We start from the raw sequence: 20,873 nt of genomic DNA on the forward strand, positions 1-20,873 counted from the left end.
AAATATGTGTGCACTCTTGCTTCAGGCTTTCATCTTGCATATAAATCACTCCAGCTGAAACTGGGTCTTTGAGCACCACAGATTTTCAGGTCTTGGGGCGCGCACTGTATCAGCTGCCTAGGCTGCATTAATGATGATGCTGTGCCACAACCGCATGAAGTAAACTAAGCCAATTCCAAATATTCTAAGAGCAAAGTGTTGAAACAGAGGCTTTTTTTGGCTGATTTAGAAAGCTTACGCGTGGCTCTCTTTTTCTCTCCTTTCTCTTTTCTGCTTTCTGTTTCTGTCCAGGTACCGAGGCAGCTGAGTGCTCTGACGTTGTACAGGTATGAGCAGTCGGTTCTGGATTACTGCCATGCCCACCTGTCGCTGCACCTCAACGTGGGCATGGAGCCCCCAACTCGGGCGCTGGAAGGTCCGCGGCCAGCCAAGTACCGCCCGGGCATAATGGCTCCCCTCCCCTCCGAGCCTGTGCTGCCTTGCCCCTAGAACCACCCCCGCCACCACTGAGCTGTGCACACTGTGAGGCTCTGTGTCCAAGCTCCTGTATGTCTGCTGCACAGAATCAGTGGGCCACTCAGATGAAACACAAAGCTGTGTGGGAGGGAACTGGGTCTGGTAAAGAAGCAAAGGCGACAAATCTATTGCAGAGCATCCTAGACCCAGAGTAATGAAAATGGAAATATTTCTCGGTGGAAATAAAGGAGTGCAGCAGTATTGATTAGTGAGCTTCTGACCTACCTGACTTTCAATGACCTCAATTAGCAAAGGAGGCTGAGCAGCAGCATGACTTTCCACGTTCTGCTCTGCCTCTTGAGGAGTATTAAGGCTAATAATTTAATGATTTGTTAATCTTATTAAACATATTTCCTCGACTGCTCCTCATCTGCTCTCTGCTGCGTCAGGTAAAGTAATCAAATGCAAAATGCTATTAGCAGGGAAACAGCATGATAAGCAGTTGAGTAGCAGAACAAATGAAAGATCAGCCGAGCTTAAAGGTTTTCGGCTGCTTTTTTTGATCACACTGTCAATCAGAGGTCTCTCTCTAACTCGCGTCCCTGTGGCGTTTTTCATCTCAAGAAATGAGCGACCCAAATGAAATTACCCAAGACGAGAGGAACAAGTCAGAAAGTAACAGACAGTAATTGTCATATAAAATGTACAGCCTACACATCTTGCCGGCAGTAAGCATAATTTACATAGTGACTTTTGATTTCCGTAATGATTTGGGATGTTGATTACGTTATAATTAATTTAATGAGAAATAAACAGATGAAAAATAAACACCAGATCTCGCCGCACTGGGATGTTTGGATATTTCTTTTCACCATCCATTTAAATCACTCTTGTAGTTAATGTTTTTTTGTTTGTTTTTGTTTTTGAAATGTGTCCTTCAACCAATTATCTGATTGTGCACTCATATATCTACACGTGTGTGCTTTTTACAAGATGTTACATTGTAATATATGGTAAAAATAACCTGTGGTAAATGACCAGTAACAGTGTCATTCATCAAGATCAGAGGTATTAACCTGACCAACTGTCTGCTGTACTTAAACAGCTGCGTAGGTGGTTAAGACTGAAGAGCACAGCGCTTAAGGCAAGACTGATAAATAATCATGTGTGCTGTTTTTTTGCCTTAGCGATCAAGACCCTGATGGTAACTTTCACTTGCTTTTCTCTCCTCCTGTGACTGTGTGTGACCGTTATCTGAAGTATATACTCCACTCTCTCTCTCTCTGTCCCTCACGGACTTTTATGTTGCTTACGGGAAAGGACAACTTGTGTACAAAACAATACCCAATTAAGGTCCTGGGTATTAATAGACAGCAGCTCTGTGTTCTTCACACACAAGTCGTGTGCCATGAAACTGGGGAAAGCTAAATGTAATATAATTGGAACGTGTGTCAGCTGGGAATTGACCGTTAGTTAAACAGCGCCCCTGAACAGAAATTGTCCAGTCATAGTTAAGCAACCATGAAAAGGTGCAGCAGGCCTGTCAAGCTATCTCCACGTGTTGAAATGTTGCACGTGGAGCTGTAAGAGGGTTCTGTCTTTTTATCTAGCTTATCCAAAACCATAAACACAAGAGAAAAAGTGTATAAATTGGATTAAACTGTGTTTGTTTGCTCTAATGTAAGCTGCAATCATGGATAAACCCAATAGCTTACTGCCTATACCATTATGTCCAAGGCCAAGGAGCATTTCATTATAGTTTCACTGCATTCTGTTGGGTTACAGGTTACGTTAAACAAAAGCCCCTTTCACACGTCCCCACTGCATGGATAATATATCAGAGTTTGGGGCAATTTTAGCAGCTCTGTCCTGCTCTTGTTGTGCTTTTGGATTTTTGGACGTTTACAATCCGGCAAAACTCACGACCAGAGACAGCATTACACAAACGCACCTGTCTGTCCTGGTAAAACCCTTTTTTCTCTTGTAATGTTAAAAGTGAAACATCATTTTCCAACATACAAACAATAAAGCATAAACGTAACCTCTGTCTTACTTGTCCATGTGTAAGCTAAGCAGAAATAAATGAGAAACAAACAAAATAAAAATGTATGAAGCTGTCATCATACTTAGGAGCTAGCTATACTCGTATAGCTAAGACTACTGACTTGCTCCACACTGCAACACAAGAACAATACTGGTTCTTTATTTCCATGTTCTCTTATAAACTGGTGAGGATGCAGATTATCGGAGCAAATGTTTCATTTTGCAGCTTTATTAGCTACAGGTGATACAATCGGCCAGCTTTAGTTGTCAGTTCAGCGGGAAAAATCAACAGTAATGAGAAGATTCTTTTGTTTAACCTGCGTCTATCTGAAATCTAGGACCTGTTGATTAATGACTATGAAAAATGACTATTCATTTTGATTGGTAAATTTTCCCCGGTGGTTTCATAACGCTGTGTGAGAAGAGAAGGCTTGACAGGCATAGCAGCAGTACTAGGGGCTTAGCAAGCGGTCAATTCTATTTCGCTGAGTGGATTTTTACAATATTGAGCAAACAAAATGCTTTTGAATGTGTGACATAAATGAAATTGTCCTTTAAACATTATATATTTATTAAATATTTGTTTTTATTCAATTTTTTTTTAATAGAAATGTTATTTTCCTCGGGGTTTTTTTGGGGCGGGAGGGGACATAATGTGTCCAGAGATGTACAATATTCCATCATATTTCAAGATCATTATCAAACCTGTGTCCATCTACAGTCATGCATAAGCTGTAATCTGAATATTTCAATGCTGATTGTATAAAACCAGTCATCCAACATCATTATCACAAATGAATGACATATTGATTGTGTACAACTGCACACTTGTATGTCAGATTTTCAATGATCTCCTAATAACAGACATTTTGTAAATGCTCCGCCTGGTGTTCCTCTGTGAAAAAGAAAAGAAAAAAAAATTGTCAGTGCAGAAGATATATCTGCTTATGACAACACATTCTGACACATGACAGATTCACGCTGCTGGAGGATTAACTGCTCTGTAGCCGCACATGCGGAACAGTTTAACGACGCTGATAGACTGCATATACTGCACTCACTTCAAGTGTTCAGAAGAGCGTTGGGTGAGAGAATCGGGACAGGGAGGAGTGGCAGATGCAACAGAATAGCATTGAGACATATGTGTTCACATGCATTTACACAAACAGGCTGATGGCTCATGATGCTTCAATAAATTACCACTTCTGGAGCAGTTCTGTCTCTTCAAATTCATCCACAAAATAAGAATATAATTATCATCCACAGCACGTCTTAAATCCACTGTGTGACTCATGGAAACACAAGAGAAGTACAAGATATTTTTGTCCTGGAGTTTGCCTAAACCAGGAGGGTTGCTCGATGATTTTACAGGTCGCAAGATGGCTTTTTGAAAAAAACGTTTGAATAGAGAAATGCTGTCATCTGTAGCCTTGAAGCGATTCAAACTGTAATCATAAATCGACTGAAATAGCCTTGAAAAAAAATACATAACTGTTCACAGTTTTGTGCATGAACACTCAAGTCAGAGGGTCACTGAAATATCTTTTTAAAGGACCATGTCCAAGCCTGTACAGTGAAGGAACAACAAGCTCGGTGCACCTTATGGTGGCTGACTGAATGTTATTAATATCCAATTCAATCATTGGCTTAATTTACGGAAATGAAAAGTGTCAAGGTAATGCCAAGAGATGTTTTATGGTCTATTATTCACTTGACATTTTATCTATTTGGACAACATCTTGGTCTTCCTGGGAATCTGTTGGCACTTTTTAGGAAAGCAGACACAAGCTATTTTCTCCCTCTTCGGCGCTGTCAAAGTAAGCCAGACAATGTAACACTTATATTACGTGGGCTTAAAATCTTCTCATCCCTCGTTCTGTTTCATTGATTTCCTCCAGTGATCTTATTTCTGTGGGATTCAGGACGTCATCAAGAGAGCTTTCTACATTTACAAGACTCGTTAAAAAAAAGCACAATATACTAAAGGGGAGAAAAAGTGTAAAAAATCCGTATAGCTCCATTTTATGTACTTTCTCTTCACTCCAAACAACTGTGTTTCATATACAGTAACTCTGTACTGGTTTCCTAAATGATGATAAAATCCAATAAAACCGGGCCAGATGTTTTTGCTCTTGGCATAGTCTAACCTATATTCCTCTCACGAATGCAGAGCGGTTGGCATAACACAAAACAAGCTGCAATGTTTATTTTTTAAAACTCTTAACAGATGTACGGTTCATATCAAACTCGCAGGGCGAAACTATACACGCTTTCATCTTCGGCTGCACTTCAGGCAGCGGTGTATTTATCTGGAAACATGCGACTTTGTCTCACCCACGAGTTTCTGGTGTATTTGAAGTATTTCGATTTAAGGTCAAGCTCAAGCTTCTGTCTGTCTTTGTCCGTGTCATTTTGGAGTTGTGTTGCAACTGCTGGCGGGCAGGGCAGCTGTGAAAGCGCTTGATTTCCCCTGGGAGTTTTACTGCTGCTATGCCCACACTTTGCGATTACCTTTACCATCTCACAAGCTCGCTATGACAATGGTGCTGCTAGTTTATTTTTAAACTGTCTCTTGAATCACAGGGCAGTCGACTAACAGAGTCAAAGGTGTGGCGGCTTCTTAGCGCTCCCAGTGACTCATAACTCTGTTTGTCTGGTTTTAAAGTTGCTTTAATTAGGAAATTGAAAAGTTCTGTAACTCCCACATTCATATTCATTCACCGAATCCTCCAGTTAATACATTAAATATCTTTGAGTATAGGCCATTATGCTGCAATGGCATGGGAAGAGATGCCTATCCCATAACCAGTAATCTAATCAGCAGTGTCATTATATATGAATGATTGAGGTGAGGAGGGGGGCTTTGTAAATAGAAGCAAGTCCCTTCACAGGGTTATTAGCATGTTCTTTGAACCCACCCTTTGAAAACACCCTCCCCACATAATTATAAAAGATTTGTAGAATTCGCTTCATTGTGTACCATAATTAAAAGCATAATGTCTTTATGGAACTAATGAGCGCCACAATGTAGACATTAATAAGACCTTCATACAGAGAGAGGAAGGTTAAAATAAAGTGTGAATTTAGGATGAATAGAATGTAAGATTCACCCCCTGCTCTCTGGACTCCCCTACCTCCAATCAAAATAGAAATGAAAACACCCTCTCCCGTTTCTAAGCTCCCCTCACCCTCTAATAAGTTTGGTTCAGTCCCTCACCCATTGTCATCCGGTTATGCAGAAACAAAATCCTAATACAAAATACATCTTCATCTTTTGAAATTATAATACACAATTCACATGAGGATGTCAGCATTATTGGATGAAGGTTTAATATCTAAATCCAATAAGTAACAGAGGCTTTTCCTTGATTCCACTGATTTCCTGTCCATAATGGGGCTTCAACAAAACACAATTGGAAAAATACATGTTGACGCACTAAAAACAGGGTCAATGCAGGATGATGCTTGAGTGAAAGCACATTTGCTACTAGCTGTGGTGAAAGGGACTGCCCAGCCTCCTTTCAAATTACAAAAGACAAAAAAAACACAATTTATTGCAGCTGTTTCAGCCACTCTTCTCTCGTAGCTGAGACCTGAAAGCCAGGATAATGCATAGTTAATTGCTGCTGTTTGAATAGTTTCAGAATCCATCTCCCTCAATGCCACAGTCGGTGTTGAAAATACAAATCAATTATGATAAATAGAGCTGTAGTTAAGCTAGTATTGTAATGTGTGGTTTCTATTAAAGGCTGAATGTCACTCACTTGTTCAGCTCACTTCAGGATTATAGTTGCAGCGTGCGCTATATAATGTGACAATTCTTCATCAAGGCCCATCCCATGTATTTAATCCGGATTCACATTCAGCTGCAGCTTAGACGACAATTGGGTCGGCTTGCTTCAAGGATTCTTTTCCTAAATAGATTATTTACCTTAACGCTGACTCACAAATACTACGTTTCAGTTGTGACAGATTGTGTTCCCACATCATTCATTTCCCCAAAACTCTATGAGTAAAAGGACGACACCTGTAGCAGGCTGCTAACTCACTGCTTCAGCGACAGGAATAACCATGAAGAGGCTCTCATAATTCATGCAAGGTATAATGGAGCTAGGAATGGCGTAGACAGACATTCATGAAGATATACTTACTTCAATCATTATTCTTTCTATCAAATGTTTAATCAGTGCGGCATATGTCTTTAGGGATATTCATAACTATATTGTGTCTTAAGGTGTTACGTCTCTGGTCAGCCTTCCCTTGCATGATAATTATATTGGTCACCACGAGCTGCGTATTGCACAGATTGCTATTTGTACTGAGGAAAAAGGTTGCTAGGCAATCCATTGAGATCTGAGAAAAGGTCTGTATGAGATGTGGCGAAGACAGAGAGCTGGCAGTTGCTGGGTAAATTGCAAGTAGACAATCAAAGTCATATCACACTGAGCTGGGGAGCAGAATGAGAGGAGCAAGCTGCTGAAGGAAGCTGTTTGCCTCCTGTCCTGATCCAGCAAGTGGTTGATATCAACAGGTGCCATGAACAATTAAGTACAATCCATACATTTCGTCAGTGATTGATTATTTTGAAGAAAGAAAGAAAAAGAGAAAAGCTTAACATTCATCATAGTGTATTCAGGATGTTACATTCTTACATCAGTGACTGACATAGTTAGAAAAAGCTTTGGATTGGGCTTTGAGCAAACTGCTTTGACTTTGAGTGGGACAAGTGAAGTAGGTGGCATAATTGGGTTCAGACTCTGTGGAGACTGAGTGACTCCCCCCCCCCCCCCCCCCACCCCCCCACCCCCCTCTCCTGAGCATCTGAAAAAAAAGCCACCCATAATAAATAACGGGCTGTTGATGAAACAGCACAAATGTCTTACACCCAACCAAGTTCACCCACTGTCATGGCACGACGGGGCGGATTGAATTTAGCTATCTTTCAACTTAATACACAGGTGTGGCTGTGTGCCCTGTGGAGTGTGGGGGGATTTATGGCTGGGAAGACTGTAGCTGTCATGTCCCTGCAGCAGCAGCAGCAGCACCACCACTGCTCAGCATCTCTGCCAAGGCGCAGTTTACTCTGCCAGCACTGCCCTTGCATCCCAATGAGCTGCATGCAGGAAACGGCTAATGTTACAGCCTCTCATCGTGCATCCTGGGATATGAGCTCAATTAACTCAACACAAGCACTGTCAATGGGGATCAAAACAGATACATGTCTCGTATTCAGCTGTGTCCATAATTACAGAGTATGTAACAAACTAAGTGCCACAAAAAGCAGTATCGGACGGATGTGATTGATAGCTTTGATGTTGAATTTCTTTGTTTCACACCTCTTATTTTTGCCTGTAATCCATCTTTTAGCGTCTGTAAGCACCGGCTGGGGCATTAGGGGTGATCTCAGAGGCCAGGAATAAAACCAGAGGACGCTCCATCAATTTTAGCTTGCTTCACTGATTTACATCGCCCTGGCAGAAGGCAATTCATGACTTGCGGAAATCCAGCATTTTTACCCCACTTTTCCACATGGCTGGGAATCTATCATGGCAAATCTAATCAAGAGCTTCAAGAAAGGCTACTGGAAGGAGCACTTCGGATCATGTTTAATCAGGGAGCTTGGATATTTAATCAGAAATGAATTAGAATACTGAACCTGGTTAAGTAACAGGAAGATCTGCTGCTGCTAGAGCTCATATTGACAAGTGACGGCGAGGGGAGCTTCAGCACGAAGGGCTCTTTGCAACTGGCAGGGTTTCATTTGTGAGTCATTTTTTTAGGTTAAACACAAAAACACCTGGCAGGAGGGAGATCCATTAGAGAGATCTGAGCTGGGTGCACAACACTGCTGTCACTGTAATCAGTATCAATTTAAGCAAGGTCTGTCATGCTCTTGGTCCATTTGATACCAGATCCATTTTTAAGTTCTTTGTCTTTTCACAACAGCTCGATGACACATTTCATAACTCACTCAGAGATGGCTGCATAACAAAGTTCAGAGTAAAAGCTTTTTGGAAGTAAAGCATTTAGAAATGTATTCAGCAACCAAAATGTATTGTATTTACATCACCACTCTAACACACGACTGTTACACACAGCTGCTGTTCTTTTATAAATCTGTCATTAGCCTGCAATGAATGTTAAACACTGTGTATGTATGTGTAGCCAGAATCCAACATATTTTTTTTCTCCATTTGAGCGTATGAGGCTGTCATTTTCCTGCTTGTATCAATTTACTCACTAAATTAAGCTAATCTCCTGTTCCTCTATTATGTTGAAGAGAGTCGCACAATGAATTTAGAATCATTTAAGTATGTAAAAAGGATTGTAGACCAGCAATTGCAGCCGGAAATTATTCTTTAAATTGCTGTTAAGTCTAGCCATTAGAGCTATTTGTTCATATTTCTTCAGCGCCATACCAAGAATACAAATGTTGTGATGCACGGTGGAGTTAGAAGTTAGCCTACCTTACAGACGGTTTATTGGTTGTTTTTTTCCTCCGTCTTTTGGAGGCTTTATATGCAGCAGCATGTTGTTTGTGTGTAAAGCCGAGGAGCAACGTACTGCAATGAACTGATTTATTAAATTGTTTGCCTCACAGAAAGCACAAATATCCCTCATATTACAGGGGGACTGGAGACTGTTGACTGGTGTATCGGTGCAGCAAAATGATAAATTGCGTCAAGGGCAGCCAAGTAATATCCCTCGCACATACACAGTGTGTGACACAGGAGCACAGGCACTTAAATTCTTGCACACACATGTACGTACAGGACTTTAAGGGTTTCTAATATGATATTGCGAACACAGAGGACATTTTTGGAAGTTAATACTTTTACTTCTTGAGTACATTTTACAGTGGCCCTGAAAGCTCAACACACTGCAATTTAATACAACACAAGCAAATAGACTCAACACAAGAAAAACCATCATCACAGACTTCACCACACTAAAAAATCATTCTGGCAACGTATGCGTTGCAAGAAGCCGTACATTTCATACTACTTCCCCTGATATATTACAGTACGCAAACACTGCACTGGCATACATTTCCCACAATGCAATGCGGTGGTGACATCATTCACAGCTCTGTAGCGCAATAAACACTTTAATAGAAGTGTAAGATCCCTGGCTACAATGGTTACTAGTTTATTCACACACCAACACATATTGAGTATGTAGTGCAAATGTGGTTTCAGACACAGCACAAAGCGTGTCCCAGCCATGTGTCTATGTCATCTTTTTGCAGCTCTTTTTCTAAATGCTGTGTCGTGAAGTTGATGTTTTTTATGTGTCATCAAGTTGGTGACGAGGTTTCTTAATTTGCTTGTGTTGTGTCTATTTGCATGTGTTTTATGAATTTGCAGTGTTTTGAGCTCTCAGGGCCACTGCACATGTTGTTAATAATACTTACGCACTTTTACTTAGAAGTGTCATTTTCTCAATGCAGGATCTTTACTTGTCATAGAGTATTTTATATAGCTAGCTACTGTGACCTAAATAAAGGGTGTGAATTCTTCCTCCACCACTAATAATAATAATAGATAGAATGGCAAAACATGAGTTTTTGCATATGGCTTTTTAATTGTGAGATATTGATTTAATCAACACAAGGCAAAGGAATTGATCATCTTTATTTAACTACGCCATGTCTCTGACTGATCTTTAAAAAATAATGAAAAACAAGCAGTTAATTCCCAAAAGAGCTTTATATGAAGGTGGGCGGAAAAGAATGTGGTGGAGCCAATTGTTGGTCTTCTTCTATACGGAAAAAGAAAGAAACATGTTTTACACAAAGCGGTATGCGGTATGTGAAATACAGAAAAAGGGATACTGTCAATGTGTCACAATTTCATACTATGTATACTAATTCTTCTCACTACACAATAAGTGTCTTAGAATGTTACGTTTGGCATACAATATATAAAAGTAGTTCAACATATTGTTACTAACAGAAAACGATACAATATGTGTAGACGCATGACAATCAATCTCCAACTTCAGAACGCCATCACAAATCAAACAAACTTTTTTTTAAGGATTTCATATTTATGTTTTGATATGTGGATCGTCCCTTTTGCTGTTTTGCCATCATCCACAGGACGTTTAGTATATGCACCGTGACTGGTTTGAGTAAACTTCATTTTGTCAGTTTTTGAGTGTGAACACACCACATGATCAGAGGTAGTATGTGTTGTGGATTTGGGACACAGCTTGTGACTGGGTTTTGGTTTTGGCATCACCATACCTGGGACCAACAAGCACTAACGAGGGATGAAGTGAGATGAAGCATTCATCTGTAAACTGTGATCTGGCCATGCTCTTGTTTCCTCCTGCTATTGAAAGATTAAAATGTAATCAGTGACACTTTTGGGTATGCTCAACTGCACATGTAGTTAATAATTAATTGATAAAGGCCTAATGAAACAAAAAATAATTTGTTATGTGCATGTTATTAGTAAAACATTTGAATGAGTGAACTTGTGCCCACTTGAGGACTCCGGTCTATATTAGCATGAGCAGCAGCAGTCATCTTGGCTGAACAGATGAATTAAAGAGCACCATCTACAGAAAACCAAACTTGAGAGATCTCTGGATGTGCAGTGCATAAACACCACAGGAATCGGCATCAAAGATGATGCTAAATCTCAAGGATTACCACTGTGTGTCTATACCAAACCCAATAACTTTGAAATTCTTTGATGTTTGCTCAGGTGGCTGTTACAACAATGTGCTGCCTTCTTACTGGTTGCTTTTCTCTGCCAGTGTGCAGTGAACTTTTGCACCAAGCTTCGTTTTCACAAATATGAATACAAAGATTTCAAGATTTATTGGCAGAAATTGAATATAATATCCATTATTATATCTTCATTAATGTGTTATCATCATCATGTTATCATGAGCCCATCATATCTACATAGGGAGTGCGTTCTCTTTATGGAGCCCAGTCGCCTGGAAACATGTTTGGTTTTGTACGTTCCTGCAAACCACGGATACGTTGAATGTCTACACCTTTTTGCATCCGGTCAGAGAAGGTTCCGTAGTATACCGAACGACCGTTATTTAAAATGACGTGGCAAAACCAGTATAATAAAAGAGAAAGTCCACAAGGGCAGCTGGAAAGGGTGGCGGTACAGTCAAACAAACACAGGACTTTCACCCAGGAGCTGTTCGTTTTAAAAACATTACATTAATTTGTTGATGTTGTTCCGCTTGTTATGTTTCGTAAGAAAGCCCACTAAGGCTGGTTGTTGTTTATTCATGTTTTTTACGTGACGTTGGTTCGCTATCATTTAAAAAAATAACATCTAAATGCCCAAACCTATTGAATCGTTTCACAACGTCACGTGATACGAGGCTGGTCTGAAACAAATTTATTAAACCCTAAAAGACATAACAACATTTCACAGCTGTGCATGCCCACATTGGTAAGAGGCATGAATGAAGAAAAATGCATTATTCTCTGTCAGAGGATGAAAGTCTAAATTGTCAGCCCTCTTTGAGTGCTGGCACATTATATTATCTATTAAAAATGTTCCTACAAAAGATGCACAGAACCTCTCACACCTGTCAGCTCCAGAGATCACCCACACAATCTCTGCGTTTGTCTGTCTGCCCTTAGCCGCTCATCAGCTACCAGGCTCAGTGGACATCCATTACACCTCACACACACACACACACACACACCCACACACAGATTCACCGCCTCCACTGCCACCCAGACCCATGCACATCCATCATAATTATGCACAGCAGGAATTCAAATAGCTCTTCGTACTTCAGAGCAGAGGAACATTGCACCAATTTTCCTTCACATTATACGGCACAAACAAAACAAGAAACCTAAAAATCTATTTTGGTTATTTTTGTTTACTGACTATGACATTGGAAATGCTTCAGTTAATTCGGAAGAGATCTGAATGAAAAATCTATTCATGCTTCCTGTGGTTGCTTTATCCGCCTTAAAAAGCATCACATGAAAAAGTTGCAGCACAGAAAATTTGGAATACCCCGAGGCTATATTGAGTTACTATGCAAAAGCCACCTCCACCGTCATAACCTGTGTGGGATATGTCAACTTTTCTGTGACATTTTTCCCTCATTTAAAGAACGGCGTCAAGCTGTGCTTCCTTGCCGGCATCGTATCCACTTTCTCAATTGCGTCTGAGACCGAGTTGACCTATGGGCAGTATAAATCTGCACTGGTGCCATGCAGCCATGTGCAGCCTCTCACACGGTGTATGTTATAGGTGTAAAAAAAAAAGGAAAAGAGACGGAAACTAAGAAAAAAATGGTGGATCAACTTTGCTGTGCAGAAAAACTGTGCTCTGTGCAGCAAATCTGTTTTTGTTGAACATTTTCATTTCTTTTAGAGGCCATTTACTTAATTATATTCCCTTGAAGTAATATCATTTGGAATGAAAATGAACAAATGATTTGATTTATAGTCTTCGCAGACCACCATCTCCAGTTGTTTAAGGACCCCTCGGGTTTGTGGTCGGCTGTGCGCGTGTCCTCTTTACATTAATGTGTGTTGTACATGGCCTTGAATATACGGCACTGTTTAGCGCAGGGGATAACGGGATTAGTCTTGTGTAAACCAAATGCAGCTCCGTCAAAGTAAATCAGCTGTTTATGTGCAGAATTTGGCTACTGGCTCTGTGATCAAGTCTCACGGTGACATACTTGGTCATGGGGCATCACACAAAACACCCAGAGATGAAAAAGGACTGGATTATTTGTTTTGGAGATGGGATTATTCTCAAACTAATTTATTACTAATCCATTCGGATATTTCTTTCAGCAAAACACGAGATGCAGAATTCAATAATCAAGAACGTGACGGGTTCCACGTAGGCCATCTGCTTCTACAGTATGTTGCAATACGTCTATATATAAAGGAAAATGCCCACCTGATGTCACCTTATGGACGGGGAAGGAAAGATGACAACTGTAAATGAGCATCACAAATCATAAAGTTTTAACTCCTTGAAAGTGGAAGGTTGGATGAAACTCGTGGGAGATTAAGTGAGATTAAAAATGCTTAATACCTGGCACCTCATCATTGGGCAGCTTTCCATGAAGCGGTGACACGAAAGGTGACTTTGACACAAAGAGTAGAGCGGTGGATGACACTCTGTCATGTGGGAGCAGGGCTTTTTTTCCCATTTCAGTGCAATAATGTCTAATAAACTGCAAGAGCTGCGGTCATTGGGATGTTTTTGGACAGAAACATCTTTGTTGATATAGTATTTGGTTTATAAAAAACTGCTGCGTCCACAACCTGTAATGTCCTCTTCCTGATTATAAAGGATACTGTATGGTCAGTTCATCATATTGTACATATCTTAGCTTCCTATTATTAACACCAGGGGAGTTTTCACACTTTAAATTGTATTTATGAAAAAGCAATCTTTCCAAGTCATTCTCTCTTTGGGGCTCTTTTATAAATACTCATTGAAAGCTATAATACCAGCTATACATTAAAAGTGTCACTGATCCCAGTGGGCTGCACAGTATCTCCGCACACTGTAAATGTTGGCTCTATATCTAAAAGTTTCATTGACGTCGGCGCAGCCAGTCCATGTTCAATTTCGCCCCGCAATAATGTTCCCCTGAATTAAATGGGTTTGCAAAATTGAGAATATAGGAAACCATTTTGGAGAGATAAAATTATTTTGGTAGAGTGAGAGCAAAGCGTATATATCCTCTTCTAAGTGATTTCAGGGCTACGAAAATCAATAGCGCTCTAGTTGCATTTCTGCCAAGTTGATGGAGGTGGTTGAGAACAGGTGCAAAGATAGATCAAGTTGGAAATCAATCAAATCTGAAACATTCCATTTGAAAGGCGAGAAATGTAGGGCGCTGAAGTGAGCAGGAGTCAATTTTGGAACTCTAAAGGTTCATTCATGTTGAGAAAAGCGTACGGCACCTTGTTGAGGAGGATTGGGAGGTTAGTTTTACATTGTCACTGTTTAAATTACCTGAGAATGTTTCCCAAAACTCAACATGTGTTTTACTAATCATTGGTTTACTCTCCTGTAAAAAATATGAAATAAAAGTGATGAAATAAACAATAATACATTTAATCTACCTTAATCTACTTAACTGGTGGGCTAGGTATTACAGTGCTTGAGTAATTCATTTAACATCTCCAGCACTAAACTTTCTCAAGTGGAAATGGGAGATTTTCTATTTTCTGCCTCAAGTGCAAGACAGAATCCTTTTCTCTCCAGTTTTTTTCCCCTTTGTTTTGATGTTTTTGAGCCAATAATAATGCCTTACACTGCGCTGATACTTTTATCATTGGACGTGACCTTTTGGTGGGTTGAGAAAAAGACGAACACTTACCTGTGAAATGTCACAATACTATCCTGGATGTCATTGTAATTGTATTTTTTGGGGAAAAAAACAATATAGCGAGCACAAAGGTGGCAACTTTCAGGGAGTGGACTCGGATATGTGTGTTCTTGTGTAAACATTGACCCAACACTTTCTGTGAAAAAACAGCTGTTTTGGTAAACAGCCCTAAACATTTCATTCAAATTTGAACTATTAATATTATGTGGACACAAATTCCGTGGAAATTGTATTGTTCTAGTCACAGCTGAAGGCATCATGCAAGTTTGGGTCTCCTTCGTGTAATCTTGGGAGACAAACATACATTTTGTGTATAGAGTTTACGAGGTGTCTCTTTGTTTTCCAGGACACAGCAACAAAGGGCTTTCAGTTCTCTGCTGGGTTTTGACAAAACACTGTAGTTTTATGACTGGATTCACAGACATGACATTAAATAGACCTGTACGTGTAAAGCTCTATGTCAAGTGGGACATAAACATGCCCACAATAATAGGGACAATTATGAGATTCAAATTTGACTGCAGTAATGAACTGGTGTGGATATTTCATAATGAAACAGATGTGTCATACCACGGTAAATGGACATCTGACAGTCATGTAAATAGTTTGCTTCTCAGAGTCACTTCAATCATATCTTCAGACACTGTTATTAGATTATCAAGCACTTCAAGTTTACCATAGATATGCTGGCTGTCTTTGGTCACAGAGACCCAGAATAAAAGGAGATGAACGCTGAGTCTTTCTTTTCTTTTTTTTTAAAGTGATCCTAAAATATCACACAAATATCACACAAAAAATGCAACCGCTGTTATAAAAAGAATAGCTAGCTTGCAAACCCAGTGAAGTTAAACAGAAAAAAACAACTGAACCTAGAAAACGGTTTGAAATGTTCATGACTCAAGCTGTGTTGAAGGTTTCCTTAAACTTTAGAAAATACTGGAAGAAACCTGACAGTGTTTAGTGACTGTGGCCCCCAGGCCTCTGCCAGATGTCAGGCTCCACCACTTAGCTCCCGAGGTCAGAGAAATTCAGCGGGTATGTACATGACAAGTACGAATAGCTGTTTGTGTGAGTAGCCATAATTGCGCCGATAGGAACCATTACCTGTCCTTCCCAGGTGAGATTATCAAGTCAATGGTCTTGAACTAATGACCAGAACATTGAGCCCAGACCTCTGCGAGCTGCTCAGTGCCTGAGTGGCAAAGACGAAATCTGTCTGGGATGAAGCACCAATCAGCCTTTTCGACAGCTACTGGTAGGAAACGTATGGACAACTGAATGGCATTTATAACAGCAGACAGTGAAGAGTCAGTCTCTAGGAAGACGAATAATGGTTTGCAGCTCCACTTTGAGTCATTTGATTAAATATTGATGTTGAAAGAATCTCTCTAATAATCTTTATAGATGCTAGTTGATGTTCACTGAACTGTTTCTGCTTCCTAAAAGATTGAGCGTAAAAGAAATTTGAGCAATCAGATGTTGATAGGAAGAAATATAAAAATTGTTCTTCTAATTCATATTTTTATACTGGCAATGTAAGAAAACGGGTCAGGAGACAAGCAGTTCCCCTAAGCTCCATGAAACATTATAGCATCTTAAGCTAATTGTTCTGGTTGTAACGCATAGCTCTCATCAGTGTTGTTTCCAGGCAACTGTTCTCAGCAAAAACGCTCTAAAAACTAATTGTGTGGCTACATTACCTGCCCTGCACCAAACAACAACAAGACAACGTTGGTGAGTATTTAGCAGCTAAAGAGCCACATTTTCCCCTCAGAAATTGGTGGAGACCAAAACAGTGAATATTGGATTTGCATTCGTCGGGTGGACCAGAACATGACCCAAAATGATTAATGCTAATTTTCTCAAGTTTACAATGTGATCATTTCCTAATGTTATGTTTCCAGCTTATTGTACTGCCCTCAAGTTAACAAAACACAGTTAATACAGGTATATAATAAAACAGGTTTACTTACCATACATCACCATACATTTCAAAATGTCTTCATTTGTGAGCATGTGAAAAAAGGTAGTTAGCAAATTCACAGTACAACCAAGTTGCAATATGCTTAATATCCACTCTCATGTAGAAGTCTGGCATCAGCAATCTGATAAAAAAAAAGCAGTCCATGCTAAAGCTTGTCAAAACTTGTTGTATACTCATTGTGGTTGGTTGGAACTTTTACCCAAATCGTCTCCAAACTGTATGATTTTTGTTAACACGGGTCACAGACAAAGTCACATAACCGGAAAATACTGTATTGATGCAAGGTTTTCCACATTCGTGGACTGTCCATCAGAGACGTGACACATTTTAGAACGTAAAGCTTCTATAATAACTACAAGGGCACTCAGAGAGCGCAAACCTTCGGCAAGTTTTCATAAGTGTAAAATAATGCGTGTGATCCGGATCCACTCCATCATTTAATGGGTCCTTCGTAGGCCCATACACCGCTCCACCAGTAGTTTTTCTTTAATCCTGCAAACAAACCAACAAAGTACACTGAAAACGTAACCTCGCTGGCATCATAAGTGTTTCCCTTTAAGAACATATTTGTCTTTAAGACGTCCTCCATCATACTTGTGAGTAGTAACTTTTTTAAATCTGTCTTAACAAAGCCATCATACCAGCTGCCTGGCTTGTAGTCCTATAGACGTGATTAGATGGATAATAAGAATGATACAAAAGAGCAGCTTTGTATCCGGCAAGGCTTTAATAGCGCCACATCTGCTCACCTCAAAATAAGAGCCAACCATAATCTCACACCTGCTGTTGGCTTTCGCTCAGCTGCACCGGCAGATAAATCTCACGGACCAACACACAAATGCATGCGTACAGACACTCACACACACCCAGACTGTCAGCGTGAATCCAAACGTCTGAGGCCAAACATCTGGAACTAATGCTCAAGGAGAGTCTCTCTGATTTTATTGAATTATTCTCCTTCTGAGAAGAACTCTATTTGGTCTACACTTTCGAGAGGGCTAGAGTCAACTCGACATCTGCGATGTATCGCAAAGAAGCATCAGTACATGTAGTGTAGCTGTCCTGTTTTTGAGGACTCAAATGAATATCATGCTTCCAAAGCAATCCTGTTAGCACTGTCTAATCCGGACGCAGATTGGCAGACTTGAAGACTCGTCTCAGGGGCAGTTTGACGATTACCCAGCTTGAGTTTTATAGACACCACACTTACTGGTTGCTATGTTTCGGCCAGAGCCGGGGATTGCATATTCAGAGAGAAGAAAACATGTCAATCTGTATGAAAAGTACAACTGTGGTCACTGACATTCTCATCCGAAAATCGGTTTTGTTTACGCCACACACTTGAAGATAGACATGGTAATGAGAGCATGAAGAAGAATAACTGCAACTGAGAACTCAATACAGCACAAGCATGCAAGTGCCATCAAATTGTATTCAAGGCCCATAGACTCACTTAGCTGTCAAGTGTTTGATATTTACTAGTTTATCTACATCTGTTCCTCTTGTCTGTGCGGGTAGAAGACGTTTTTGTGCTGCAGTTGGAGTATCACTTTCATTTACCAGGCTTTACCAACATGTCTTTATGTCTAGCTTTCTGCTGTCCATTCTACCGCCCAGAGGTCTTTCAGACAGCAGTCTGTATCATATCCATTTCTTTGGCTGACATGAAATGAAAAATGAAAAGAAAGTTGGTCTTCTAGCACTGCTGAACATTGCAACTTTAGGTTAAGTCATTATAGGTAAAATGCAGCAGATAAATTACTTCTCCCTCATCCACTTACACAGCATTCATCAGAGAGTTGAATACATTAAGGCTAATTGAGCATTTTTGCCATTTGGGCTCTATTAATTGAAAAGCCATCACTGCCAGCCATGCACCAAATGACCACATTAACTGTCAACATTATGTTTGACATCCTACTAGATGAAGTAGTGCTTGGGGAGCTCTCAGTGGGCTCTTGGAAACACCAGACGAGAGAGAAAGAGAGAGGAGCCACGCTAAGCTTGTGTGTAGGTGGTCGGGCCTAAATTCAAAGAACAAATTGCCGTCTCTTTGAGTCACTGGTGCTAATCACCGATGGATGGATTTGTCATGTCATCAAGGATTTGTGCCTGCTGGGATGAAACAGTGCAAACTTTTTATGGTGTGTTGTACGATCAGACGGAAACAAAACAGAAAATAGAAAACGAGCCCTGCAGTCTATTTAGAGACAAAGTCTTTCATGCTGTATTCTTCGTTTTGCACATCATTTCTGTTCGCAGTGCATCTATCATGTCATATCATCCGCCTGCAAGATATTTTCACCCTCATTGCTCTTTGGGTCTTACCCTGTTTGAGTATCTGAGCCTGTGTTTCAGAGTTGTTAGCCGAGAGAATAAGATGCTGATTCCTGTCTCCTTTGGTACACACTGCACTGCACTCATGCGCAGCCCTGTGCAGTGTGTTGCTTGTAAGATGACAACAGTGCTTAATTTGAACATAAAGGTATATGCCAGATCCCTCTAGATATCCTTTGACTTGGGTATTTGCTCAAGGATTATGCAGCACTGTGCCACATAAAATGTACTGCAGACAAAAAAAAATAGCTGAAGCATAACATTTAAAATTGCTTAGCATTTTAGAAATGCTTATAAAACAAATCAAGATGAATAAGCACCCAAACCCATTTTACTGACATAGACAAGCAACTAAGGCCTTCTGAATGAAATGCAAATTCTTACCTATCAGTCATGCTACAAAAGTTACATACAGGATGTAATGCTCATTTTGTAATAACAAAACAATATGAATAAATAAACCAAAATAGAAAGAAAGACAACAGAGTTAGCGATTGTGTTACCACATCTTTCCTCAGTTTTTTAAAGATATAGAGCATCTAAAACAGTAAAATGCATTTGAACATCCGATATTGAATAATAGATTACGGATTAGTTTTATATTCATACTGCAGCACGTGGAGCCCTGTGTGACTGATTCCCTAGAATGAAAAAAAGTTGCCCTTAATCCCACGATGAGGACATTCCTGCCAAACGTCTTCAAGGATACTTTCATCTGAATATGCCTCGGAGACTTGAGCCTCCATTGAGACTTTGTCCACTGAATCTCATTTCCATGTTGGCTTCACTGGTAATGGTGAATGGTAACTGGTTAAGAGACAGACGGTGCTATAATATGGGGAATAAAAGTTCAGGGTGTACGGTGGAGTTTTTCTTATAATTCATTATCAAGAATTTTCAAAGGGTATAGCGAGAATCATAGACAAACTTCTTATCCCTTTTAAAAGTCAAAATGTCTTTGTTGCCCTGATAGTTTGGTAACGAGGGAGTCCAGAGGAACGTCTCTCAAAGGGAAACTTGAGATTGAAGTTATGATGTCTACATTTGAACTCAATGTTTCTGGATACATTAAAAGTCCATCATTCACCGGGTTTATATTTGCAGTTATTCATTTCTATAGTGCAATGCATTTTAAATAAAGTGATAGGTATTTCCAGGTTGTTTTTCTTTCAATGGATCAAGGCTATGTGTAATGTAAAAGGGGTTGCATGAAATGGAAATCCCACAGAAAATTAACACCCGAGCCTGTCAGCGCTAGCATTTTACCATTTTTGAGCTCATTGTTCATGTTTTTCTGGCCTGCAACCTGCGACTAGTCTAACTCATTTCCAACACAACAGGCAGCTGTTTTCAACAAAGAAACTCTGATAAACCGATGCTAACTATGCAGCACCAAACAGCAGAAAATGTTTGCAACTAGTTGGCGGAGCATTCAGCAACTGAAAAGCCTAAAACACGCCAATGCCTTTTTTGGATAATCCCAATCAATCACTGATCAGGATCAGTTAATATTACACTGATGCTAAAAGGTTAATTCACACGATATATAATGTATACTTTAATGCCAGATGAAGCGGTAGAATAGAAAACATGAAGCCCTCATGGGCTAATAGACCCACTCAAACCTTCAGAAACAGCCAGATTGTAATCCTATTATATCAGGCACTCTGCTCAGACAAATGAAATCATGTGC

The 20,873-nt window shown here is 40.0% G+C and overlaps 1 protein-coding gene across 1 annotated transcript in view; it reads left to right on the top strand.

Moving 5' to 3' along the window:
* LOC306697956 (leucine-rich repeat transmembrane neuronal protein 4) overlaps positions 1-489 on the top strand; it is a gene marked incomplete at both ends in the record, with an annotated part of 40,696 nt that extends 40,207 nt beyond the window's left edge. Inside the window, one exon of the mRNA XM_079162067.1 lies at positions 292-489. Coding sequence (XP_079018193.1) covers positions 292-489 — 198 coding nt within the window. The remainder of the gene's footprint in view (positions 1-291) is intronic.
* Between the last annotated feature and the right edge of the window lie 20,384 nt (positions 490-20,873).

Source organism: Pholis gunnellus, assembly GCF_910591455.1.
Source record: "Pholis gunnellus genome assembly, chromosome: 6".
Classification (NCBI taxonomy): Eukaryota; Metazoa; Chordata; class Actinopteri; order Perciformes; family Pholidae; genus Pholis; species Pholis gunnellus.